Consider the following 20,405-nt stretch of genomic DNA (forward strand, 5'->3'; position numbering starts at 1 on the left):
TCTCAGGCACAGAAATGTCCGATATCCCCCCCTCATTAATATTTCTCTTTCCATCTGAAGAACTGTACTGAGATACAGCACTATTCCGTAGCCACAACTTGGCTCACAGGGTCACTCCAATTGGAAAGGGGATGCAGGGCTCATCCTAATTCAGACTGTAGAGAGGATGATAAAGGTCCTCCCGCAACTCACCGGGGTCCTTGGTGATCAGTTGTCCTCAGGTAGGAGGTGCTTTTACCTCCCCTCAATCTTATCGTGTTCTGGCTGCCTGGCTGTTATGTTTACTAAAGAAACATCTGAATTTGGAACAAAGCAAATTGCAACTCTCCTTGGCTACAAAATATAATGTCCCAATTCACTTCAAAGCCTGCAGTGTGGCACCACAGGCAAGCACTTAGCTCTGTCCAAACACCATCCAGGAGCTGAGATGCTCAGCGTAAAGGTGTTTGCAAAATGAGTTGGCTGACCTCATGATAAAATCTAAAGCTCCCTTTGAAACTTAAGTGTTTAACATTAAGTGAGTAGAGTCCTATTGATGTGCTGCCAACGCTTTAACGAGGGGATGCCACAAGCATTTCCCTGTGTATGTTTTGTACAGCGAATGGGGAGAGACTATAGACTTAATTTTCTCTGGTTGGCACAAAGAAGGATTTTCCAGCCAGCATCGAGGAGAGAGAGAGCAGCAGTTTGAAAACTAAAGAAAGAAATCAAGTTTGTGTGCAGCTGCAAACTAATGCTGGTGAGTTTACAGTCTTTGAGGCAAAGTGCTCTTTTAGGACAAACAAGGAAAGTGAAGTCCTTGTGTTTCTGCCTAAAGCCAGCCTCCCCTGCCACCTTCCTGGTGCAGGCTTAAATGCAGCAACTCTCCTCAGCCTCATCCTGTCTGCTTCTGGCTTCCCAAGCAGATGAGGCATCCACAGCCACACCACTAGTAGCTCTCTGCCACCTTCATGCTCACACCTCAGTGAATGGGACACATCTGGGGTGGCCACTGAGAGGCAAAGTTGCATGCTGTCACCCACCCATGGGACCGTCAAGCAAGGCAGCCATTTGTCTGTAGGATGGGATGGAATGGCATGGCATAGCATGGAAGAGCTGTGGCAGTGGCAGGGAGGGCAGAGCTGTGGGAATCATTGCTCCTGCTCAGGCAGCATGGTGCTTCCTGATAGGAATTCTATGATTCTATGACTAAAATGATGATATAACAGCACAATGCAGTAAACTTTTCAGTTGCTAGCACAGCTGCATGAAAAGCTTATCTGGGTGTTACGGAAAAAGGAATGCAGCCAAAAAGGTGTGCTGAGTTTTATTTTATTGAGCAGAATGGCAGCGACAAGGACAGCAGCTGCTGTGCCCAGGCTCCTGCGTCTGTGACGGACGAGGATCGGTGCTTGGTGCTCAGGCTCAGCACTTCCCCATGTGCTTCAATCGAATCTTCCCTCCGCTCCTCCTGTAAAAGGAGCAGCATGGAAACAAAGCAGTGTATAGCATCCAGCACAGACACAGCTGGGACAGGGAGCTTGTCCCTCTGAACAAGATCATTTGCCCGACTCTGGTGCCTCACAGGGAGCATCAAGCCATCTTTCCCTCTTCTCTAATTTCCCTTTGGATAAGGCAGCCTTCAGAGTGCAGACTGATAAGGATAAATCAATTTTTGCAGGTCTTCAGTCCAGAGGTGTTGGCTCCAATTACAGCTCCTTTAGAGGAGACAGGAGAGGAGAAACTCCAGTCCTTCCTCTGAGATTCTGTGTACTTTTCCACTAAGTCCATTCAGACTTTCATTTCAGCACTTGCTCTGTTCATTGTAGGGGTGTTGGACCAGTTGACCTTTAAAGGTCCCTTTCGACTCAAACAAATCTATGATTCTATGAGTCTATGACTTTCCTCCAATAATTTGGCACGCATAATCCTACATTCCTCCAGACATTTCAGAATCCAGAGGTGTGGACAGGGAGAGCTTCAGCCTATGGCATACAGAGGAAAATGAGCATCAATTTAGCCCATGCAGAAGGTCTAGGCAGGTTCAATGGCCTCCCAGGCCCTGCGCCATCTCTCTAAGGCTATGAGCATCATAGAAAGCCTAGAAATGAATCAATATTAAGCTGAAATATACCCAAGTGTGCTGGTGAGGAGCTGACATTTGAACTAGATGAACTTAGTGGTCTTTTCTGACCTTAGCCATTCTCTAGCTCTATGATTCTATGGCCAGGGATTGCTCTGTGTGAGGGGGGCAGCAGTGTGGGGCTGGAAGTGGACCATCCCTGTGTGGGTCCGTATCCCACCACCCCCACTTACAGCACAGCCTTGCAGAAGGCACACTTGTTGCCGTACGTCACGTCATCCGTGCCGCAGTGAGGGTTGGACTCCCTTGTGCAGAACACACTCCTGTTTAAGAACTCTTTGCAGATCTGCAAAAGAAATCAAAAATAACAACCACAATAAACCACTGGGTTTTGTTTTCCAAGCAGGAAACAAGATCGCTAGTGTGATCTTCTTCCAGCCCAGAGGCCCAAAGCAGCAGTGAGGCATAGCCTGCTTACTGAAAAAAGAAGTCCTGTCACAACTGGCCGAAACAGGGGAAATCCTGCCCTGTGGCTGAGGAGGGAAGCCGTCACCATCTGGGGGCAGCCCTGGTGTCCCAAGGACATGAGTTGGTTCACCTGTGCACACAGGGAGAGCATCAGCACTGATGCAGCCCCCCATCAGCGCCCGGCACCACACAGCTCACACCACTGCATGGCCTGCGGCTGCCATACACAGGAGTCTGGGCATGAGTTGGTTGGACTCGATGACCTTAGTGGTCTTTCCAACCTTAATGATTCTATGAAGTGAGCAGGCATTTGGACCAGCCCCAGTTACTGATTTAGTTTAAAGGAGTATATCACTTCTGATTTCACATTCGTTACATGGAGGAGCGAACAGACAAAAGCATTACTGCAAGCCAGCCCTGCGCTGGATCAAACCGTGGGGAGCATGTACTAAACCAGCTAAATCATCCCCTGACTTGTTTGCTACTGTGGCCATAGCTAACACCTCTGTGCTGTGTGAGCACTCCCAAGCACTGAGGCACCTTGGCAGGACCCACTTCTCCCAGCAAAACCCAAAGCAGTTCAGCATGCACCGAGATCTGTGAGAAAAGCAGTCTTCTAGAGCCAGGAGAAAATGCAGATTCAGAAAACAGAAAGAGCTGCACTAACCTCCTCAATGTCTTGAGCTGCTACACCTAGAATTGAAACAAACAAACGAAGGTTTTATACACATTAGCATTATTTTCTGAGAGAACTGAACCCAAGTCACAAACCCCTTTACAAACTGCAGCACAAAACACACCAGGTTTTCCCTCCTCTGCCATTCTGTGAGGTGGAGGAGGGGTAGGAAATACATTATCGGAATTGCTTTTCAGTATTTTGCTATTTGAAAAATGTTACTAAAATACCATGTAATCAGTCATTCAGCTGCTAACTGCACCGCAGACACATAAACCCATCTCCCTGGCAGGCAGCCACCACCAGGGATGCAGGGAGCTATGTCAGAGCTGAGCCTCTCTCAGCAGAGATTTTAAAGCTTCACTGAGTCTTATAGCTTTTAGGCTCTTGCACCTCTGAATTACAAAACTGGCCAGAATGGTAACAAAAGCACACAGGGGAAATGGAGGAGGAGACCCTGCAGTCAGCATCAGAGCCATCTGCAGCACAGCACAGCCCTGAGGCTTCTGGAACAGCCTGATCCGGATGAGATACAAAGGGATAGCCTGGCGTGATCTGGGGCAGAACAGGCAGTGCCAGACAGTGACAGAGCAAAAATACCTGCTGCAGACACAGGCTCTGGGCTTGGAGACAGGCAGTCCATCCTCTTTGATTTTTCCAGCCTGCAATCTTTGCGTGGGGCCAGGTCACAGCCATGGGATGGATCCTATGGTGTCTGACAGAGAGTGGGCTGCACACAGTTCTGTAGGAGCTGGAGCACATTGCAGTGGGACACCCCTCGTGGTTAGGGTGCAAGTTGGGAGCACTGTAGCATCACACTCAGCAGGACCAGTATCCATGACCCCACTCAGCTTCTGCCTGCTGTGACGCCTTTCAGTGTTTGATCCTTGCCATTTGTGTATCTGTCACATCCTCAGCTAGGCTGAAGGGGGAAGCAGCCATTAGGGCTATCTGCATATTATTTACAAAATAGCTCATTAGATAATTTTTATAAATATTGCATGCATCTGCACAAGACTTTGTGAGAACGTCTCTTGGCATCTGTTAATTTTATTTGAGATCACAGAGTTTGCTGCTATTCTGCCTGGTGTTGGAAAGAAGCTTTAGCACTGTGATGGAACCCAGTCCCAATTAAGACTCAATTAAAGACAGATGAATATTTCATAATTAATGATGTGTACAAAGTAATTCACCTCTTTTCTCCATGCACAGCCTGCAATTTTCTCAAGTGAATTCTTTATTCAAATTATTCACAGAAAAACAAGTATAAATAATTCTTGGTCTGCAGTCTTCAATAATGGCCACCACAACGCTTCCACGTTCAGATCAGCTGGACACAAACAGCCCGTGTGCCCTACACATCCCCAGACCATCAGCCAGCCTTCCCAGACCAACAGAGAGACGTGTAAACCTCAAGATAAATAAACGCTGGATCCTTTCAATTTGCCCTCTTTGTTCTGGTTCCTTGAGGACATTTGAATTTAATTTTCAAGCTTTCCCCTGCAATGTATTTGGAAGCTGAAACTTTCATCTAATTATGCTGCCACATCTCTGAGGAAAACACCAACTACCAAATGCTTAGAATCAAAACAGGAGCTGATGACCCTGAGGTATGAGTTTCTTCTCTAACTGGTTCAGCAAAACTCTGCAGCAAACATTTCCACCAAAACTCATGATTACACTCTGCTTCGGTGCATTTGCTGAACGAGCTGCTTACAATTTGCTCATTCTGTCTCCCAGTGACACCTCCACAGTGTTATTCACTGCGGAGGCACACGAGGAATGGAAATACGTGACGCGAGCAAGCAAGTCCCACAGATATTTTCTACTTGCTCAGCTTTCTCTTCAAGCCCATCATCCAGTGATCAAGGCTCCCCGAAGTTGCTCTTGTCATAAAGTTTCTTTCTAGGCTACAGAAATATAACTTACCCGAGAAGAACGACAGCAGCAGCAGCAGGCTGAGGAGCACCGAGGCGCCTGTTGCCTTCATGCTGCTCTTTTAGTCCCCGGCAATCGACCAGTTTGGGAGGTGTTGTCACAGCCACAAGCCCACAGCGTGCTCGTAGCCCTGCCTCTGTGTATTTATGTACCTATCCACTGCTGCCCTCATTCCTCACCTTAATTGTGAGAACTTCTCCACTTCGTCTCTAGAGCCATTATTGGTCCTGGCCGTGTTTATGGTGCTTTAGGAATGCTGCCCTGTCCACATCAAACTTAGAAAGGGCTAATTACATGAGTGATAAACTTGGGCCTGTAATATCTTTGTGTTGGTTTTTTTTTTTTTTTTTTTCTGAATAGTCACAGGATTCTCACAAGGGTGAATTTTCAAAGTGGTGATTCATCGGGGAAGCTGGTAATTTTCATTCTCTGGGTCCTCGCTGAATGCCAGCTCCAAGGCTTTGAGCACGGCGTGATGACACTCACCAGACATTACGAAATAAATCACAGCATGAGAATGTGTTGTCTGTGAAACCAATTATGCGTTGTTCTCTGGCTATTTTTGAGGATGGTTCTAAATTTGTTGGGTTGGGGTGGAGAAGCACACCGGGGTTCTCATAGCCGTGTGCAGTCCCACATAGGACAGCCACCTCTCCTCCCTGAACTATTTAAACTATAGCTGTCAACGTTTTCCAGTTTTACATTCACAAACATATGCTAGGGCTCTATTTCCACAGCAAGCAGCAATTACAGGAATTTGGTGGGGAATCAGGAGACTCACTCTATTTCCAGCTGATTCTGTGTAAAGAGTATAGAATCACAGGATCGTTGAAGTTGGAAAAGACCACTAAGATCAGCCAACCATCAGCCCATCTCCAGCCATCTCTTCACCAAGAGTAGCATTTAGTTGCACCACTTGCTAAATATCTCTTCAGATAGGCACAGCCTTTAAAATTTCAGCAAGAAATTTTGTTAAGAAACAAGTGTTATGGGAACACTCTTTATAGACAGATCTTCATATTCACTTCCCCAGCAAATTTTGTAGCTGCAACCTACTGTATGAAGCCTGCTTTAGCAAGGGGTTGAACTCGATAATTTTCAGAGTTTCTCTTTTAACCTCTACGATTCTTCTATTCCAACAAAATTTCACACAAGAATGGAAAACAAACAAACAAAAAATGCACTTCAGTATATTTTTCTAGCAAACAAGGATTTCCCAAACATCCTCAACTAGCAAGTGAGAGTTTCTGTAGGAGAGCAGTGCCATGACCGCCCTACACCTGGGAAAGCATTAGAGTTTGCAGCTCACTAGACACCATAAAACCCACATAACAGAGGAACCGCGACTGACAGGTGAGTTCTCAGATGTCTATTAGGGTGAGCTCACAACACAGCTTCTCATATAATTTACAAGCCCGTCAGCCGCAGTGCCATTCAAAATCATGCTTAGTTCTGCCACTCGCAGAATTCTGTTTGCCTTTTCTAGCTCCAGACTCTGCTCGCTGCCCCAGCACTAATACCTCAGCTCTACAGCTATCCAAACGTTTCATTTGCTACAGCATAGCTGACTGGGAAAAGCCTTAGAAAACGTACCACAGGGACCAGTCCTTTGCGGGCTGGGAGGAAGAGACTAAATTAGCAAAGTGGTGATTATCTTTATCACTCCTCTTTGCACTTCTTATAACCTATGAAGCGGGCTGCTTGCTGCTGTAGGTTGCGAAGTTCAGCCTCTCTGATTTCTCAGAAAAATGGGAATGGAACGGGACCGGACAAGACAAAGGCACCTGGGATTTGCCTTACAGAGGAATGGCTGGGCAGAGCCTCACTCTTACCCAGCCAAGTATTTACCTGCACTGGGCCAACCTCTGGGCTTACTTGATAAAACCTTTTCCATTTTCTGAAGAGTTTTTGTCTGTACAACCACATGCTCTGCGCTTGCCTTTTGCCCTCCCTTTCCCTGTAAGACATCAGCCCTTCTTTGAACTTTTCCAAAGCGTACCAGGCTTGCTCCGGCACACTGTGGAAGAGGCCTACCATGGGATCTTATTGTTGAAGGCACCCTCCTGCTCTAACCAAAACTCTGTGATAATTCAACAAACCTCCTGGCCAACGAGACATTACAGCTGAGCTGTGTCCTTCATTAAAGGCCTCTGCTCACTTTCAGTAGTGGCTTACACTATTTCTTGGCTATTTTTTTCCTTTCTAGGCAGATTAGCAGGGAGAACACTCACGGCTCTCCAGCTTACCTTTTCTCACCAGCAGGCATAGAGCACACTGTGGTTTGCACTGCCTGTACTAATAGAATTAACATTTCAAAGTTCCATCCTCCTTCCTAGGATGGAGCACTGCCCTGACACACTATTAAAGGACAGCTTTTCATCTTCTGGTGGGAAGCACCCATAAGATTTCTAGGTCAAGACACAGTTTATTTCAGGCAATAAAGCCAGAGAAAAACTTGGAAGTCACAGATTTTGTCCTCATTATCAGCCTGAACAGCTGAACGTCTTCCTACGTAATGAGAGAATGGGAGGTGGAGAAAAGAAGGAGAAGGTGACATGAGTGGAGGCACTTGGGACTTTTCGCCTGTTGTTTGCATACTCATTCCTTGACTCACCCGAAGAGATAGCGCATCACTGTGCGTGCTCACATGCATCACCCATACCTCACCTTTCATTGCAGATAGAAACTACCTTGGATCTTCCAAGCTCACCTTCCGTCCTTTCTTTCCTAGGCCTGAAGAATCCCAAACCTTTTCCTGAAGAGTCCTTTCTCTTTCCTCTGCCTCAAACACTCTTAGTGCAGCTTTTCAGATCTCTTTTCCAAGAAACATGAGCCCAGTGTAGTTTCTCCTCTGGTCCTTATTAGGCTCATTACAGCCTTGCCCAGCTGGATGCAATTTTCTGCTGATCACCACACTCTCAAGGGACACTCCCTTCAAGGAAGCAACAGTTCCTAATTTTCTTCCTTATGAGATATAGCCTCCTCCCTTTGCCATAAGCCTCCTTAGAACATGCTGCCAGACTTGCCCATTGCCCAGGTGTATCAAAGCCATGTTTCCTCCATGCCAAGGCTCCCAAAAGGACTGCTTCCTCCAAGGCTCCGTGCTTCTACAAAGCCCCATCCTGACCCTTACAACAAATCCATTTATGTGCTGTAAGACACAGAACTGGGGAGAGCAGCAGTATTTTACAGCAACGTTTCCTCTTCTGATGGTTTGGAACGGGGTGACGCACTTTTGTGAGGGCTTAGGCTTTTGTGTGATGGGCGTTGCACTTTGGTCTTTATTGTGGTTTATTTCAAAACTTCTCCTGCCTGACAGATAAGTGCCTAAAAGCCTAAAGACTTTTACCTCTGCCCTGGAAAAAATAATAAAAACAATAAATAAAAAAACCACACCAGTTCACAGCAGTGAGAGTTGCTGGCTTTGATTTACTGATGGGTCAATTCAGAAAGCAGCGTACAACAGGGAGCAGGGAAGAACATGTTGGAATTGCAGGCTTTGGAAGTGAAAGATGAATGAGGATAAAGGTTGTGCTCCAGCACTCAGCATTCTCCATGATGCTGGAGAGACAGAGATCCATGACTCCTCCTGCAGACAAAGGAGGAAGCCAAAATCAGTGACATGGAAGGTGGTTTTATAGCCCTGATCAGGGCTATGAAAGTCCACTGCTGACTTTACATGGACAAGGCAATGCCCCGTGCAGTTCCAGTTACACCTTCACCTCTCTCCTGATTCCCCAGGTTACACGTTCTGTCATGTTAAAGAGATCTGGGACAAACCCTGTAATTTTGGATATTTCCTATAGTTAGCATTCAAATTACTGTCCCAAGGAGTGCTATGAGCCTGCAAATGAGAATCTGAATTTAGTGATGAGGGGAGGATAAGGCTCACCTATGTTTAAGATCTGCAGTGTTTGGGGAGGGCACAGCAGAGGGAGTGCTGGGGTCAGGTTGGGGACGAGGACAGATTTACCATGGGGATAACGGGAGCACAAGGGCTCCCTGGCAGCTTCTGCCTTTGTACTGCAGCACAGCAGTGGTTTCATGGCTGCATGGGGAGCACTGTACTTACAAAACTGCAATGCAGAAGTGGCATTTGTTCCCATATGTTATGCCGTCAGAGCCGCAAAGGGGCATGTACTCTTCAGTGCAATAGAGATTGGTGCTCTTGAATTCACTGCAGTCAATCTGTAGGTAATGGAGCAAGAACATATTGAGAAGCCTTTGTTTGCTGTGTTTTGCTACATGAGTGCTTTACGTTTATGTCATGGCAAAGCAAAAAAACATTTTTTCAGTGCAGGCCCCTGTTGTTCTATCAACTCCTCAAATCCTAATGCGCTTGCCCAGCAGAGCACAAAGTGAGAAGTCAGAGGGAAAGATTACTTAAATCTACTCTCAGAAGCAGTGACATAGCCAAAGCAGTGCTCCCCAGCTGGCTGCCCACTGCCTGCTCTGCTCTGGTTCAGCAGCCAGCAGAGCGGCTGCCAAGAAGCAGTGTGTCTCAAACGGCACAGTATGAAGTCTTCCCACCCAGTAATGACAGCTGATGCTGTATGAGCGCCACACTCACCAGGAGAAGCAAGCACCTCTAGCACAGACACCATCTGATCTATGCTGTCAACGTCAACCCCTATCAGGAGCTGTCCAGGTGAGGCTGATGCTGGAGCCAGGGGTTTTGTTCAGTGTCCCCTGACCCTGGCATACTTGAGCTATTTTCATCAAATCCTTCTTCCAGGACAAATACACCAGCACAGTGCAGACATTGCTATTACATAGTTCTGACTCACTGAATTTGTGTTGTATAATGTACTTTAACAACAGTTCATAGTGCAGACTTTCAAGCTTTACCTCAGGGTGTTTTCCAGCAGTGAGCAGATCTATGTCCTCTCCATTCCTTGGGGAAGAAAGCAAGTTGAGAACTAACCAGCACAGCACAGCCACTCCAGAAGCCTCAGTACTCCCCAGACACCAAAGCCCAGATCCCAGCACTCACGCCACTGCTGAGCAGAAGGTGCACTTGTTGCTGTAGGTGACCCCATTGGTGGCATAGAGCGGGTTGTATTGCTGGCTGCAGGCTGTCCCCAGACCACCAGTTGCTCTCATGTAGCCAGTGCAATCAACCTGAAACAGCCACAGAACAACACTTTAATCTGTGTAATGTTGCGTGGTGTGAGAGGTATCTCCCATCCCCAGACTCATGGTGAGTGGGGCTGTATGGAAATGTGAGCTGCCAGCCCAACACAGTGCGGGCAAGGGAGACAGACAAGTGAAATTCTACCTTTGAGGACATCAGTCCAGCAGGATCCTGGAGGGGAAGGGTTCACAAAATGGGTTTTGTTGGTGTCATCTTGGGGCTTTCCACCCCAAATGCCACCACACAGGATCTGTGCCTACCATGCCCTACATGGCAGCAACTGCTGCTGTGAAATGTCTGCTCCACTTGAAAATGGAGCTGACGCTCACCTCAGTGTTCCTGCCATTACTCTGAGTGTACTGAAGTGAAAATTGTAGCATTATGTTAAATTGCACAGCCGGAGTGTTTCTTTACATTATCTCTCTAATCTAAAAATAGAGACACTTCTCCACATTGTGGTAGCTCCATGTATTGATAAACAAACCTCAGGGTAGATATTCTGATGGATTCCGTTTTTTTCTGTGACAAAATTATGATTTAGTCAAAATCTAGACTTCCTTGGGGAATTTCTTAATTTCAACAAACTTCAGTTTAAGTCTAAGGGGAACTATTTCAACAACACCGAAGCATTATTGAAATCAAAAGATTCTGTTTTGAAGTCAGCTGTGCTACACAAGATGACATCTCAAAACTCACCACTGAAACAGATTTGCATTGTTCAAAATGAAATTAACACACATATATATGTATCTTGAAGACCTGAAATTCTCCCTTTCTATTACATTTCCGATGGGTTTGGAGCTGTACATTTTGAACACATAACTAGTGCTGGGAAGGGATTCTGCCATCACTTTACATAGTGGCTGAGCTGGGACCGTACCTTCACACACCTCCCGTCGTGCTTCTTGTCAATCGTCCGACTCCAGCTAGGAGAGAAGGAGAGGAAGGGTTAACCTGGTGGTGCCATGGAGTCACCTCAGTCATCAAGCCTGTCCACTCCCAGCCCCACTAATTAATCAGACTCAGGAGTTTTGACAAGGAAGAGACACAGCCTGCATGTTGGGAAGGCAGAAACAGGAGAAATGAAATCCACCCGTGATTAGTCACAATTCAAAAGACTTTTGGCTGCCACCTGAGCCATCATGATGGGTAATCGGGTGATCCATACTCACAGGATTCGTCTACAGAGTGAGCACTCGTTGGGATAGGTGATGTTATCAGTGCCACACACAGGCTGGTAGATCCTGGGACAGGCAAGGTTCCCGCTGCCTGACAGCTGGTACTCACTGCAGGAGGCCTGGGAAGAGCACAAGTGAGACAGTGCTGAACAGGAAGGAAGGGTCTGCTCGTGTCCATCATGTTTTCCATGCATAGCCATGCTACAGGTGGACATTTTATTCTCTGTCATTCCTCCATGGTGAAGAAGTGGGAGCAAATCACGGTGTTCCTTACAGAATACACGAGCACAGTTTCGCTACTGAGGCTTTTGGCACAGCAGACACACACGACTGACAAAAATGATCGGTCCTTAGGGAATCAGGCAGGGGAGATATGGAGGCAGTTAGTGAAAAGCTGTGCAGATTTTCTGCTGGCACGCTGTGCCACGCCGGCTCCCACTCTGCATTATTAATTGCCAGTTCTTATCACCAATGTGGCACGTTATCTTTCTCTGACAAAGATGTTTTCTTACTTGCTGGGGGAAAAATGTCATATAATTCCTGGGGGCCCTTTTTCTTCTTCCTTTGTTATTTTATTTTCTTTTCTTCTCCCTCAAGACTCCTTAGGATACGGTGTGAGTATGAATTATTCATCTATTCATAGAAACCACAACTAAATGATGCAGAAGATATACTACTCACCCATTGCTGACCAGGAACCAGATCTGGAAAAAACAGAGATTATAAAATGCAAAATGTTGCAGCATCCTTGATCAAAATTCCTCTGGAATTATCAATTTCCCTACAGAGTCATAACATATATATATATATTTTTTTTTTATCACTGAGAATTACTTGTTTCCTAAATATTTTATCCAGTTCAAATAAGCAAGTTATATCCTATGATTAAAAAAATAGCAATTTTTGGTGAAAATATTAACTTTGACTCACTAAGGAAGAAATAGTGTATAAATTTTCTCACTTGAGCACTATGAGACTTAGTGGGGATAATGAGTTCATGTCAGATGGAGGCATCCTGCTAGAGTTACATAAATATTTGCACAAGGATAAAGATCATTAAAAGAGAGCTCATGTTTTACCAAACCACCACTTCTCCAGCAGGCTGAGCTCCCTTTTAGGATTCTAAAGGCATCCGGAGCCACATTTAGTTCAGTAGGAATAGAGATACAAGCACAGAATGTAACAAAAACAACTTACTAGGAAAGGAGCTGAGAAGCACTAATCCAAGGAGGGCAGCAGCTCTCATTGCCTTCACGGCAGAGATGGCTGTGCAGCCTGTTACTTGCAGACCTGTTGCTCTTGAGGTCAGCAGAGATATTTCTCTGCCTTCGCACTCCAGACTTTATACATCCATCTTCTAACCTTATGAAGTCATCAGCCAAAGTAATTATTTGCTCTGTAAACTAAAAAAAATGTATTGATTATTGAGTTGAGCCCTAAAGAGTGGTTGTTTATTAGAGAGATGTGCAGAGGAATTAGACAAAAATGTGAACTACACCCAGCTTGTTAAGAAAGGCGCCCTGCTGTACAGTGAGTGATTTATGCTGCCCAAACAACAGCACTGTCTCAATACTAGATGTTGTGAAATTACATATGGAAGTTGGCAAAGCAAAAAAGCTGATTTGTTGAAAGCGTTTGAGCTTGTGCATGCTGCATTACACACGCTACACCGTGTTTGGGCTCCAGAAGACTTTTATGGCACAGCAGAATTGAACGTCCTCCACTTTTACAGAAATGAAGTCTGGGGCTTGGCAGGCAGCAGCGTCTTTTGAAGATGCTGAGGGCACAATGAATATCTCCACAGTCTCCTTTGTACTTCACTGGTGCACTTGATTTCTCACTGAGGGGACTGAAACAGTCATCACAACAGAAAAGCATTACCTAAGACTTCACAAGTTTAAGAGGCACGTCCATGTAGAAGGAGGAATTATTCATCTGTTGGCAATCAATGTGAACCCGATTAAGAAACAATGAGAATAGCAAACCTTAAAGCTGAACGTTCTTTCATCTCACTGGAAAACAAGAGGTGTTCTGTGCAGATGAAAAGAGCTTGCTTAATGCTCAGGTAATGCATAAAACTATTGCAGCCACAACAAACAGAAGGTGAGTCCACACATCCCCCCTTCTATTACACCACAATAAATTTACAGCGTCACGTTCCCTAAAACATACCTTTCAGCTAAGTGAAGAACAGAGGTTTCACTAAGTAGTTCAACACTGTCACAGATACATGGCAAAACAAATATCTCATAAAACACATTTTTGATTGAAGGTTGTAATGAAAGAGAAGTGAGGAATGGAACACATTTATGCTTTAGAAGGAACTTGATCCACACATGTGGCCTTAAAGGCATCCTACATTTTAAATGGGGAACCAGAACCGTTTTTCTCATTATCCTGGGAGGTGTTCAAGCCTTAGCATGGGCGCATAAATCATAAAAATGCAGCTGAAAGCTTAAGGAGCTGCAGTCACAAAATAGAGCTTGTAGGCTTTGGCCTGTTCATGTCAATGAAATCATTTTCCTGAAAAATAAATGAGTAATGTTCTTTGGAGCTCATTCACAAATATCAAGAGTTGAAGGTTTCCTTTCAAAGCTGTTTCTGTTGTATTCTTAGCATGCTGAGCGACGTGAATGTCAGATTTCTTGAACTGATCAGAAGCATATTTGGAAGGCAAGCAGTAATCACTGAAGCTTTAATATTGGTTTTTCCCCAGGGACAAGAACGCCTGAGCTGAAAAGGAGGCTTCCTCAAACTTTGCACCAGCCATCAACAGAGATCAAGGAAAGGCTTAGGTTGGAGGGGAGCTTAAAACCCAGCCCGTTCCAACCCCTGCTGTAGGCTGGCTACTCCCACCAGCTCAGGCTGCCCAGGGCTCCATCCCACATGATCCTGAGCACCCCAGGGATGAGGCATGCACAGCTTTGCTAGGGAGATAGCATTGCTGCTTCTGCAGAGAGGCCACAGGAGCACAACCTATCCCTTCTTCAACCTATGATCCCCCATCCAGGTCTGACAGCCCTGGATCCTGAAACCTGTGCTGCTTTTTTCTGTTCTCCCAGGCTGAGCTCCATCTCCTTCTTGGAGAGCTTTAGGATATGGTGGAGAATGGTGTCATCCTCCTGTGTGGCCAGCACCCGTCCTTGATTAATAAGCTCCTTCTGGGAGACCTTTAATACTTTGAATGCCTAAGAATACAGCTAGCTAGCTAGCTAGCCAGCCAGCCCTGCACCAAAAGCTCCATCAGAGAGAGGTAGAGGAGCAAGGACAGAGTCTTACTACAGGGCCTATAAACCAGGATGAGATAATTGGTAGCGGTTAGGGCAGGGCAGCTGGGTGAAGTGTTACGTGGGATTGCATAAAGAGCTTGATTAATAAGAAACAGAAGGGAATGGGATAGAAATAATTGCTGATCAGCAGATGGGTTGACGCAGGCATTAGGAAGAATGAAAAACAACTGTCTCAATGCATTTGGAGGAGTGAGCTTCAGGAAATGCCATACACATGTTGCAAATGGGAAGAGGAAGACGAACACACCTGCCCAAATCCCTGTGTGTTGCTGGAGTGTCATGATGGTGGGTCAGTAAAGTGTGCTTGAGGATTATTTCTAGCCTTTTTTTCTAAAGATGTGAGATCTGCAGAAAAGATCAAATAAAACTCTTTCAGCTATTTTAAGTTCCAAAATGGTAATTGTATTCAAGAAGATTATAGCCACATGAGAGGGAAAACACTGGCAGTCACACGATGCATTCCCTTGTGCTTCAGTAAATTTCCCGTAACCCTGGAAATTCTCCCCAGTTCCCAACTCAGCACCTTGCCATCATCAGTGTTATTTTCTGAGAATCTTCTCCTCTGCTTTTGAGATTCTCTATCTCAAAGAAATCCATAATCTGTCATGACCTAAAAAAGATTTTCATTAATTTTCCCTGTTTTATGTGCTGTGCTGCTGCAGGGACGAACGCACAACGCATTTCCTTCCCCTGCTTCTGGACCCACTGCAGGATGGAGCAAAACACATTGCTGTTACTGGAGTGATGCACACGGGGGCAGGACTGGATCTCCTATGAGGATGGGAATTCAATTTAGAGCGAGTAAAGCCCCTGCTCTAAGCCGTGCTCTTGTGATATTTCTCCATGCAGCTCAGCTATCTGATCGCTGCCTGCAAATCTCCTGCTGCTTAAGCACAGATGATATCTCAGGGAAGAAGGGTGTCTGGAATTATTTGGCTTATAGCAACGAGCTCAGGATCTGGCCCAGCACATCCCAATCCCTCAGCTCCATCACTGCAATAACTGTGACACAGCCAGACCCCAAAACAGCATCTCCAGGCAGTTTTATTTTAAAGCGTAATTTTATTTTTCCCCACACTGACAAACCATTTGTGCTGATGAAGCCCTAGGGAAAAGCTGCATCAACAGCAAAGTCTAGACTGGCCTGAGGTGTGTTCTGGCCGGCAAGTAGAGAAATACATAAAACAGAAGAACTGATATAAAATAGAGCAGAACAAAATAACTGCATCAATGTGTTAATCAGTTTGCAGGGTAATTGAATGGCATTTCCTAAATTCACTGTCACCAGATAATGACACAAGGTGCTGAGGTACCACTAAGGAACCGTGCCATAAAGCACCTCGGCCGGCAGACACTGTTTTCTGCCTGGAATTTCCTGGAGGGAGAGTTAGATTAGTAATGATGAGAGGATATTGTGTTATATTGTGTCAGGATTTTATTGAGCAGCAATAACAAAATAATGATTGTCAGCGATGCTTGTGACAGAACTTTGCCCTCCTCATCATCCTGCAGAGCTGGGCCTGGTGCAGAGGTGGGGGGAATTTTGGAGTCCCCTGCTGCTTTCCACCACCTCCTCAGCAGTGCAGCTCCATGGCAAGATGGAGATTTGTCCCATCTCGGCTCACATTTTCCCCTCTATGACCTGGATTTTGCTGTTCAGAGGACACGGCCCCTGCAAGATGCACTTTGAAGACTGCTGGGACCCTGAGAGCAACTGGGATCATCACTTGTCTCCAAGACAGGAAGGTTCCTTGAGGCCCTCCTCATCCTCATCGCCCTCCTCATCTTCACTTTCATCCCAAAGAGGGGCTTGGCTCTGAATGGTTGCAGAATTGGACAGAAGCTGTCTCCCTTAGGAGAGCTGCTCTCTGCTCTCTGCAAAGTGACACATTGTCACTTAAGATCATTAACTATTTGACTGTGAGCCCGCTGCCCGTACAGCACGCCACACTGCCGGCACTTTGGTGTTAATGAATAATAAATTAACGCTATGACTCTGAGCCCTTCCTTTCATCAGCCAAGATTTCCAGGGGCCCAAGGATCTCAAAGGATTCTCTACAAGCGACAGCTGACGTAATTAACTACAAGCAGCAGCTAAGTGGTGGGTGAGGTGATAAACGGCTGTGGCAGCTCCTGTGTGCGGTCCTCTGAGCATCACGTAGTGTACCGTATCCCACCCCCGCGAGCACCGTGAGCTCAGATGCAGGCGGGCATATCTGAGAATCACAGAATCATCAAATGGTTTGGGTTGGAAAGGGCCTAAAAGCCCATCTACCCTAACCCCTACTGTGGGCTGGCTGCCCCCCACCAGATCAGTCTGCACAGATCCCCATCCAACCTGGCCTTCAGCTCATGTCCAGGGATGGGGCACCCGCAGCTCTGGGCAGCAGTGCCAGCGTTACACCAACCTCTGAGTAAAGAATCTCACCTAAATCTTTCCTCTTTTAGTTTAAAGCCTCTCTCCCTTATTCTATCTCTATCAGACCATGTAAAAATTTGCTCACCTTCCTGGTTGCAAGCTCCTTTCAAGTACTGGAAGACTGCAATGAAGTCTCCTCTCAGCCTTCCCTTCTTGATGTTGAACATACCCAGTTCCCTCAACCTTTCTTCATAAGAGAGGTGCTCCAGCCCTCTTATCATCTTCATGGCCTCCTGTGGACCCGCTCCAACAGTTCCACATCTTTCTCATGCTGGGGCCCCAGGCCTGGATGCAATACTGCACGTGGCTTCCAATGAGAGCAGAGCAGAGGGGGGCAATCACTTTCCTCGCCCTGCTGCCACCCCTCTGTTGGTGCTGCACAGATGGGAAAATATCCCATCCTCTGCTTCGGGAGGCAAAACAGGTGGCTGCAGAAAGGCTTCCCACACCTATGGGTACCCACCACCACTTTATTTTCAGCTCCTAAGGGGACAGACAGTGTCTGTACAGGGTGGCCTGAACATTGCGCTGGGTCTCATCCCCAGCAGAGGTTTTCTTTTGAAAATCTGGAAGAAAGCAGAAGCTCATGGCCTTTTGGAGGGGTTCATTTCTTCATAAATCAGACAATCCATTATTTCTCCTGGTAATTTACCCATTAATAACCACATCCCAGGACTGTTGCAGTGAAGCAATCACACAGCATCTTTAAAATAAAATAAAATAAAAAAACAGCAGCATGATACGTAGTATGAAAGCAAGACATAAATGCTGAAAGATTTTTTTATTAAGCATAATTTCAGGCTTTATCAGGAGCTCTCAAAGTTTGGAATGAGGCTTTGTGCAGCATCCACTATAGGGGACACAGCCAGGGAGAGTCCTTCTGTCCGAGCTGGAGCCTGGTGGGCTGTGATGTGAGCACTGTGCAGGGCACAGCAAAGTGAGAGCCCAGTGAGTTCTGCAGAGAAAGAACTCAGGACCTCAGAGGCAGAATCTCTGCACTTCTGCTGTGCATCCATCCCTCTGCTTAAGGATACATCACAGAGGAACTTAACCAAAACAGAACATTTGGAAAGCTGTTCTAGCTATTTCCTCTTATTACTAACATTCAAAGACATGATAAAGACTTAATTTAAAAGAAGAACAAATAGTCTGTAGGAAATAGACTGTATTTGCTGGAAGCGAGCTCTTCAGCAAATTGGCCAATGTGGAGATTAAGATCTCTGCAAAACGTTGTTTCTTTATACCTGAAAGAAAGGAATCCCTGGTAAACCCTCACGCTTTAAAAAAAAATATTGCCCTTGCTAGTAGGAAAACAAAACAACCTTCCATCTCCAACCAGTACCCGAATTTGATAAGACAGTTGAAGTTCACCACTTAGTTAGCAAAGAGATTTATTTTCATACACCCAGAAAAGCATTGCAGAATAAACATTTGCTGGCATATGTTACGCCATAGACCCGCAGTGTGGGATGTACTCCTGAGAGCAGAAATTGCGGGGTACGGCGCAGGCACTGCAGTCGCCCTGTAGATCGATGCAGCCTTGTGCTCACAAAAATACCCTCAGCAGCAGATCTATCAGCAGGGCAATGCCAGGAGACCTCCCCCCCAGCCCTGGGCTTTCCCCCGTACCAACCATCAGCAGCTATCAAAGAAGAGCTTAAGGACAGGGCAGGAATAGTGCAGAACATTCCTGCAGTGCCCTCTGAGTCTCCAGTGATGTAAATCCCATGTAAATATCTTCAGTGCTGCTGCAGTAACCGTGACAATAACTTGGACACCAACTGAATGCTGCACTGTCTATTTTATTTTATTTTTTTAAAACGATCAGATGAAAGTGGCCATTTCACTCGGTAATATCTGTAGCAAATATTGCTCAGACCGTGGGATGACTCAGGGCTTTCAAACGCTCAATCACAATGCGATTAGTAATGATTTATATGGAAACTGCTTTGAGGAAAGAAATGATGGAGAAAAAAATTGAAAGGTCTGTCGCTTACCTTCAGTGCAGTGGGATCTGGAAAAAAAGAAGGGAATAGGAAGTGTGACACAAATGCAATTCATCTCCTCCGTTAGTGTTAAAATCCGTGAGTGCATGTCCTGAATAAACAACTTTCAATTCGGTCTACGACTCTCAGACAAAAGGAATTTCAGGCAAAACGTGCCACACTGAGGTTTACAACAGCGATTCTGTACTACATTTTTTCTCATGTGGTTACAGCCTGGGTGGAGAAGAATGTGCAAAATGAAAGAGAGGAAGAGAAAGCAATTTTCTGTGATTCACAGGATGAGCAAGGCCAGGTACTCAGAGATAAGCAAGTTGCTGGGGAAGCAGGGCCGCAGAGCTGGCACGGACTGGCAGCAGCTCCTGCTTGCAGCTCACAATAGCACCAAAATAACGGGAGGGCTCAGCGAGGTGCAACTCCCCTAACGCTGCTGCAGCCGTTCAGCCTCTCCAATTGCATCTCAGTTCAGGATGACTGCAAGAGACATTCGCTTCCATTCAGTAAAATAATTTGTGATTCTGGAGTGTTTTGGAGGTTCGATAGTGGATGTCAGAGTCGCCGGGTGGTACCACGTACATGTCACTGCTTTCATTATGCATAAACTAGCACTGAGCGCGGAGCTGTTCCCACAGTTGTTCTTACCCACTCAGTTCTGTTGCTAAAATATTACCCCATAAGTGATAGTCTTTGATGTCAAGTCTTTTCAACACCATCTCTCTAGGAGTAAATAAGTCCTTGTAGAACACAGCTCTTTCCAGTCTGAGGATGTTTGTTGTGTTTTTACAGCCGGCACTCGATGAAGCACAGAGCAGGAGCACAGCCCCTCACCTGGGCAATGGCAAAGAGCAGAAGTGCATCGTGCTCATGGAATGTGGCCCTTCTGCCCTTGGATGGCAACTTGATCTGTGTGTGTGTGGCTGTGTGCATTCACGTTTGTTTTACCCACCCTTACTCTGAAATAACCGGTGTTCATGCTCTGGTGTCAGGGTTGTAAACCTTGATGGCACTTACAGAGGTGAGCCACAAAGAATGCTTCTTTATCAACAGCAATCACAGGTTTAAATATGTGAAGTATGCCCTTGGCTTCATTATTTCCAGTGAAGTGTGTGACAGGTGCCTGCTGAAGGACCGTGGAAAATTCCTGTGGGCAAAAGAGCAACTGTACAAACCTGAAGAGAGAATGCTGCTGGATTTCCTCCATGTGCATGTTATCAGTGCTTATCTATATGCAGTGCTT

At 45.9% G+C, this 20,405-nt stretch overlaps 2 protein-coding genes across 3 annotated transcripts; both read right to left on the reverse strand.

Moving 5' to 3' along the window:
* Positions 1-625: 625 nt before the first annotated feature.
* LOC128081497 (serine protease inhibitor Kazal-type 6-like) lies at positions 626-8,092 on the reverse strand. Of its 2 annotated transcripts, XM_052684790.1 has the most exons (5): positions 7,855-8,092; positions 3,198-3,223; positions 2,541-2,660; positions 2,296-2,408; positions 626-1,450 (listed from the first exon to the last, which is right to left on the reverse strand). In XM_052684790.1, the coding sequence occupies exons 3-5, from the start codon at positions 2,646-2,648 to the stop codon at positions 1,405-1,407; spliced, it is 267 nt and encodes an 88-aa protein (XP_052540750.1). In that variant the 5' UTR covers positions 2,649-2,660; positions 3,198-3,223; positions 7,855-8,092; the 3' UTR covers positions 626-1,404. The 2 variants fall into 2 exon arrangements, with proteins under 2 accessions (XP_052540750.1, XP_052540751.1); XM_052684791.1 differs by lacking the exons at positions 2,541-2,660; positions 7,855-8,092 and adding an exon at positions 5,136-5,232.
* A 511-nt stretch (positions 8,093-8,603) lies between these two features.
* On the reverse strand, positions 8,604-20,025 carry LOC128081334 (ovoinhibitor-like). Its single transcript, XM_052684448.1, has 9 exons — positions 19,997-20,025; positions 12,654-12,796; positions 12,138-12,160; positions 11,451-11,575; positions 11,159-11,204; positions 10,138-10,265; positions 9,993-10,038; positions 9,217-9,332; positions 8,604-8,733 (listed from the first exon to the last, which is right to left on the reverse strand). Exons 1-9 carry the CDS (start codon positions 20,023-20,025, stop codon positions 8,688-8,690), a joined length of 702 nt encoding a protein of 233 aa, XP_052540408.1. The 3' UTR covers positions 8,604-8,687.
* Between the last annotated feature and the right edge of the window lie 380 nt (positions 20,026-20,405).

Source organism: Tympanuchus pallidicinctus, unplaced genomic scaffold, assembly GCF_026119805.1.
Source record: "Tympanuchus pallidicinctus isolate F22 unplaced genomic scaffold, pur_lepc_1.0 scaffold21, whole genome shotgun sequence".
NCBI lineage: Eukaryota > Metazoa > Chordata > Aves > Galliformes > Phasianidae > Tympanuchus > Tympanuchus pallidicinctus.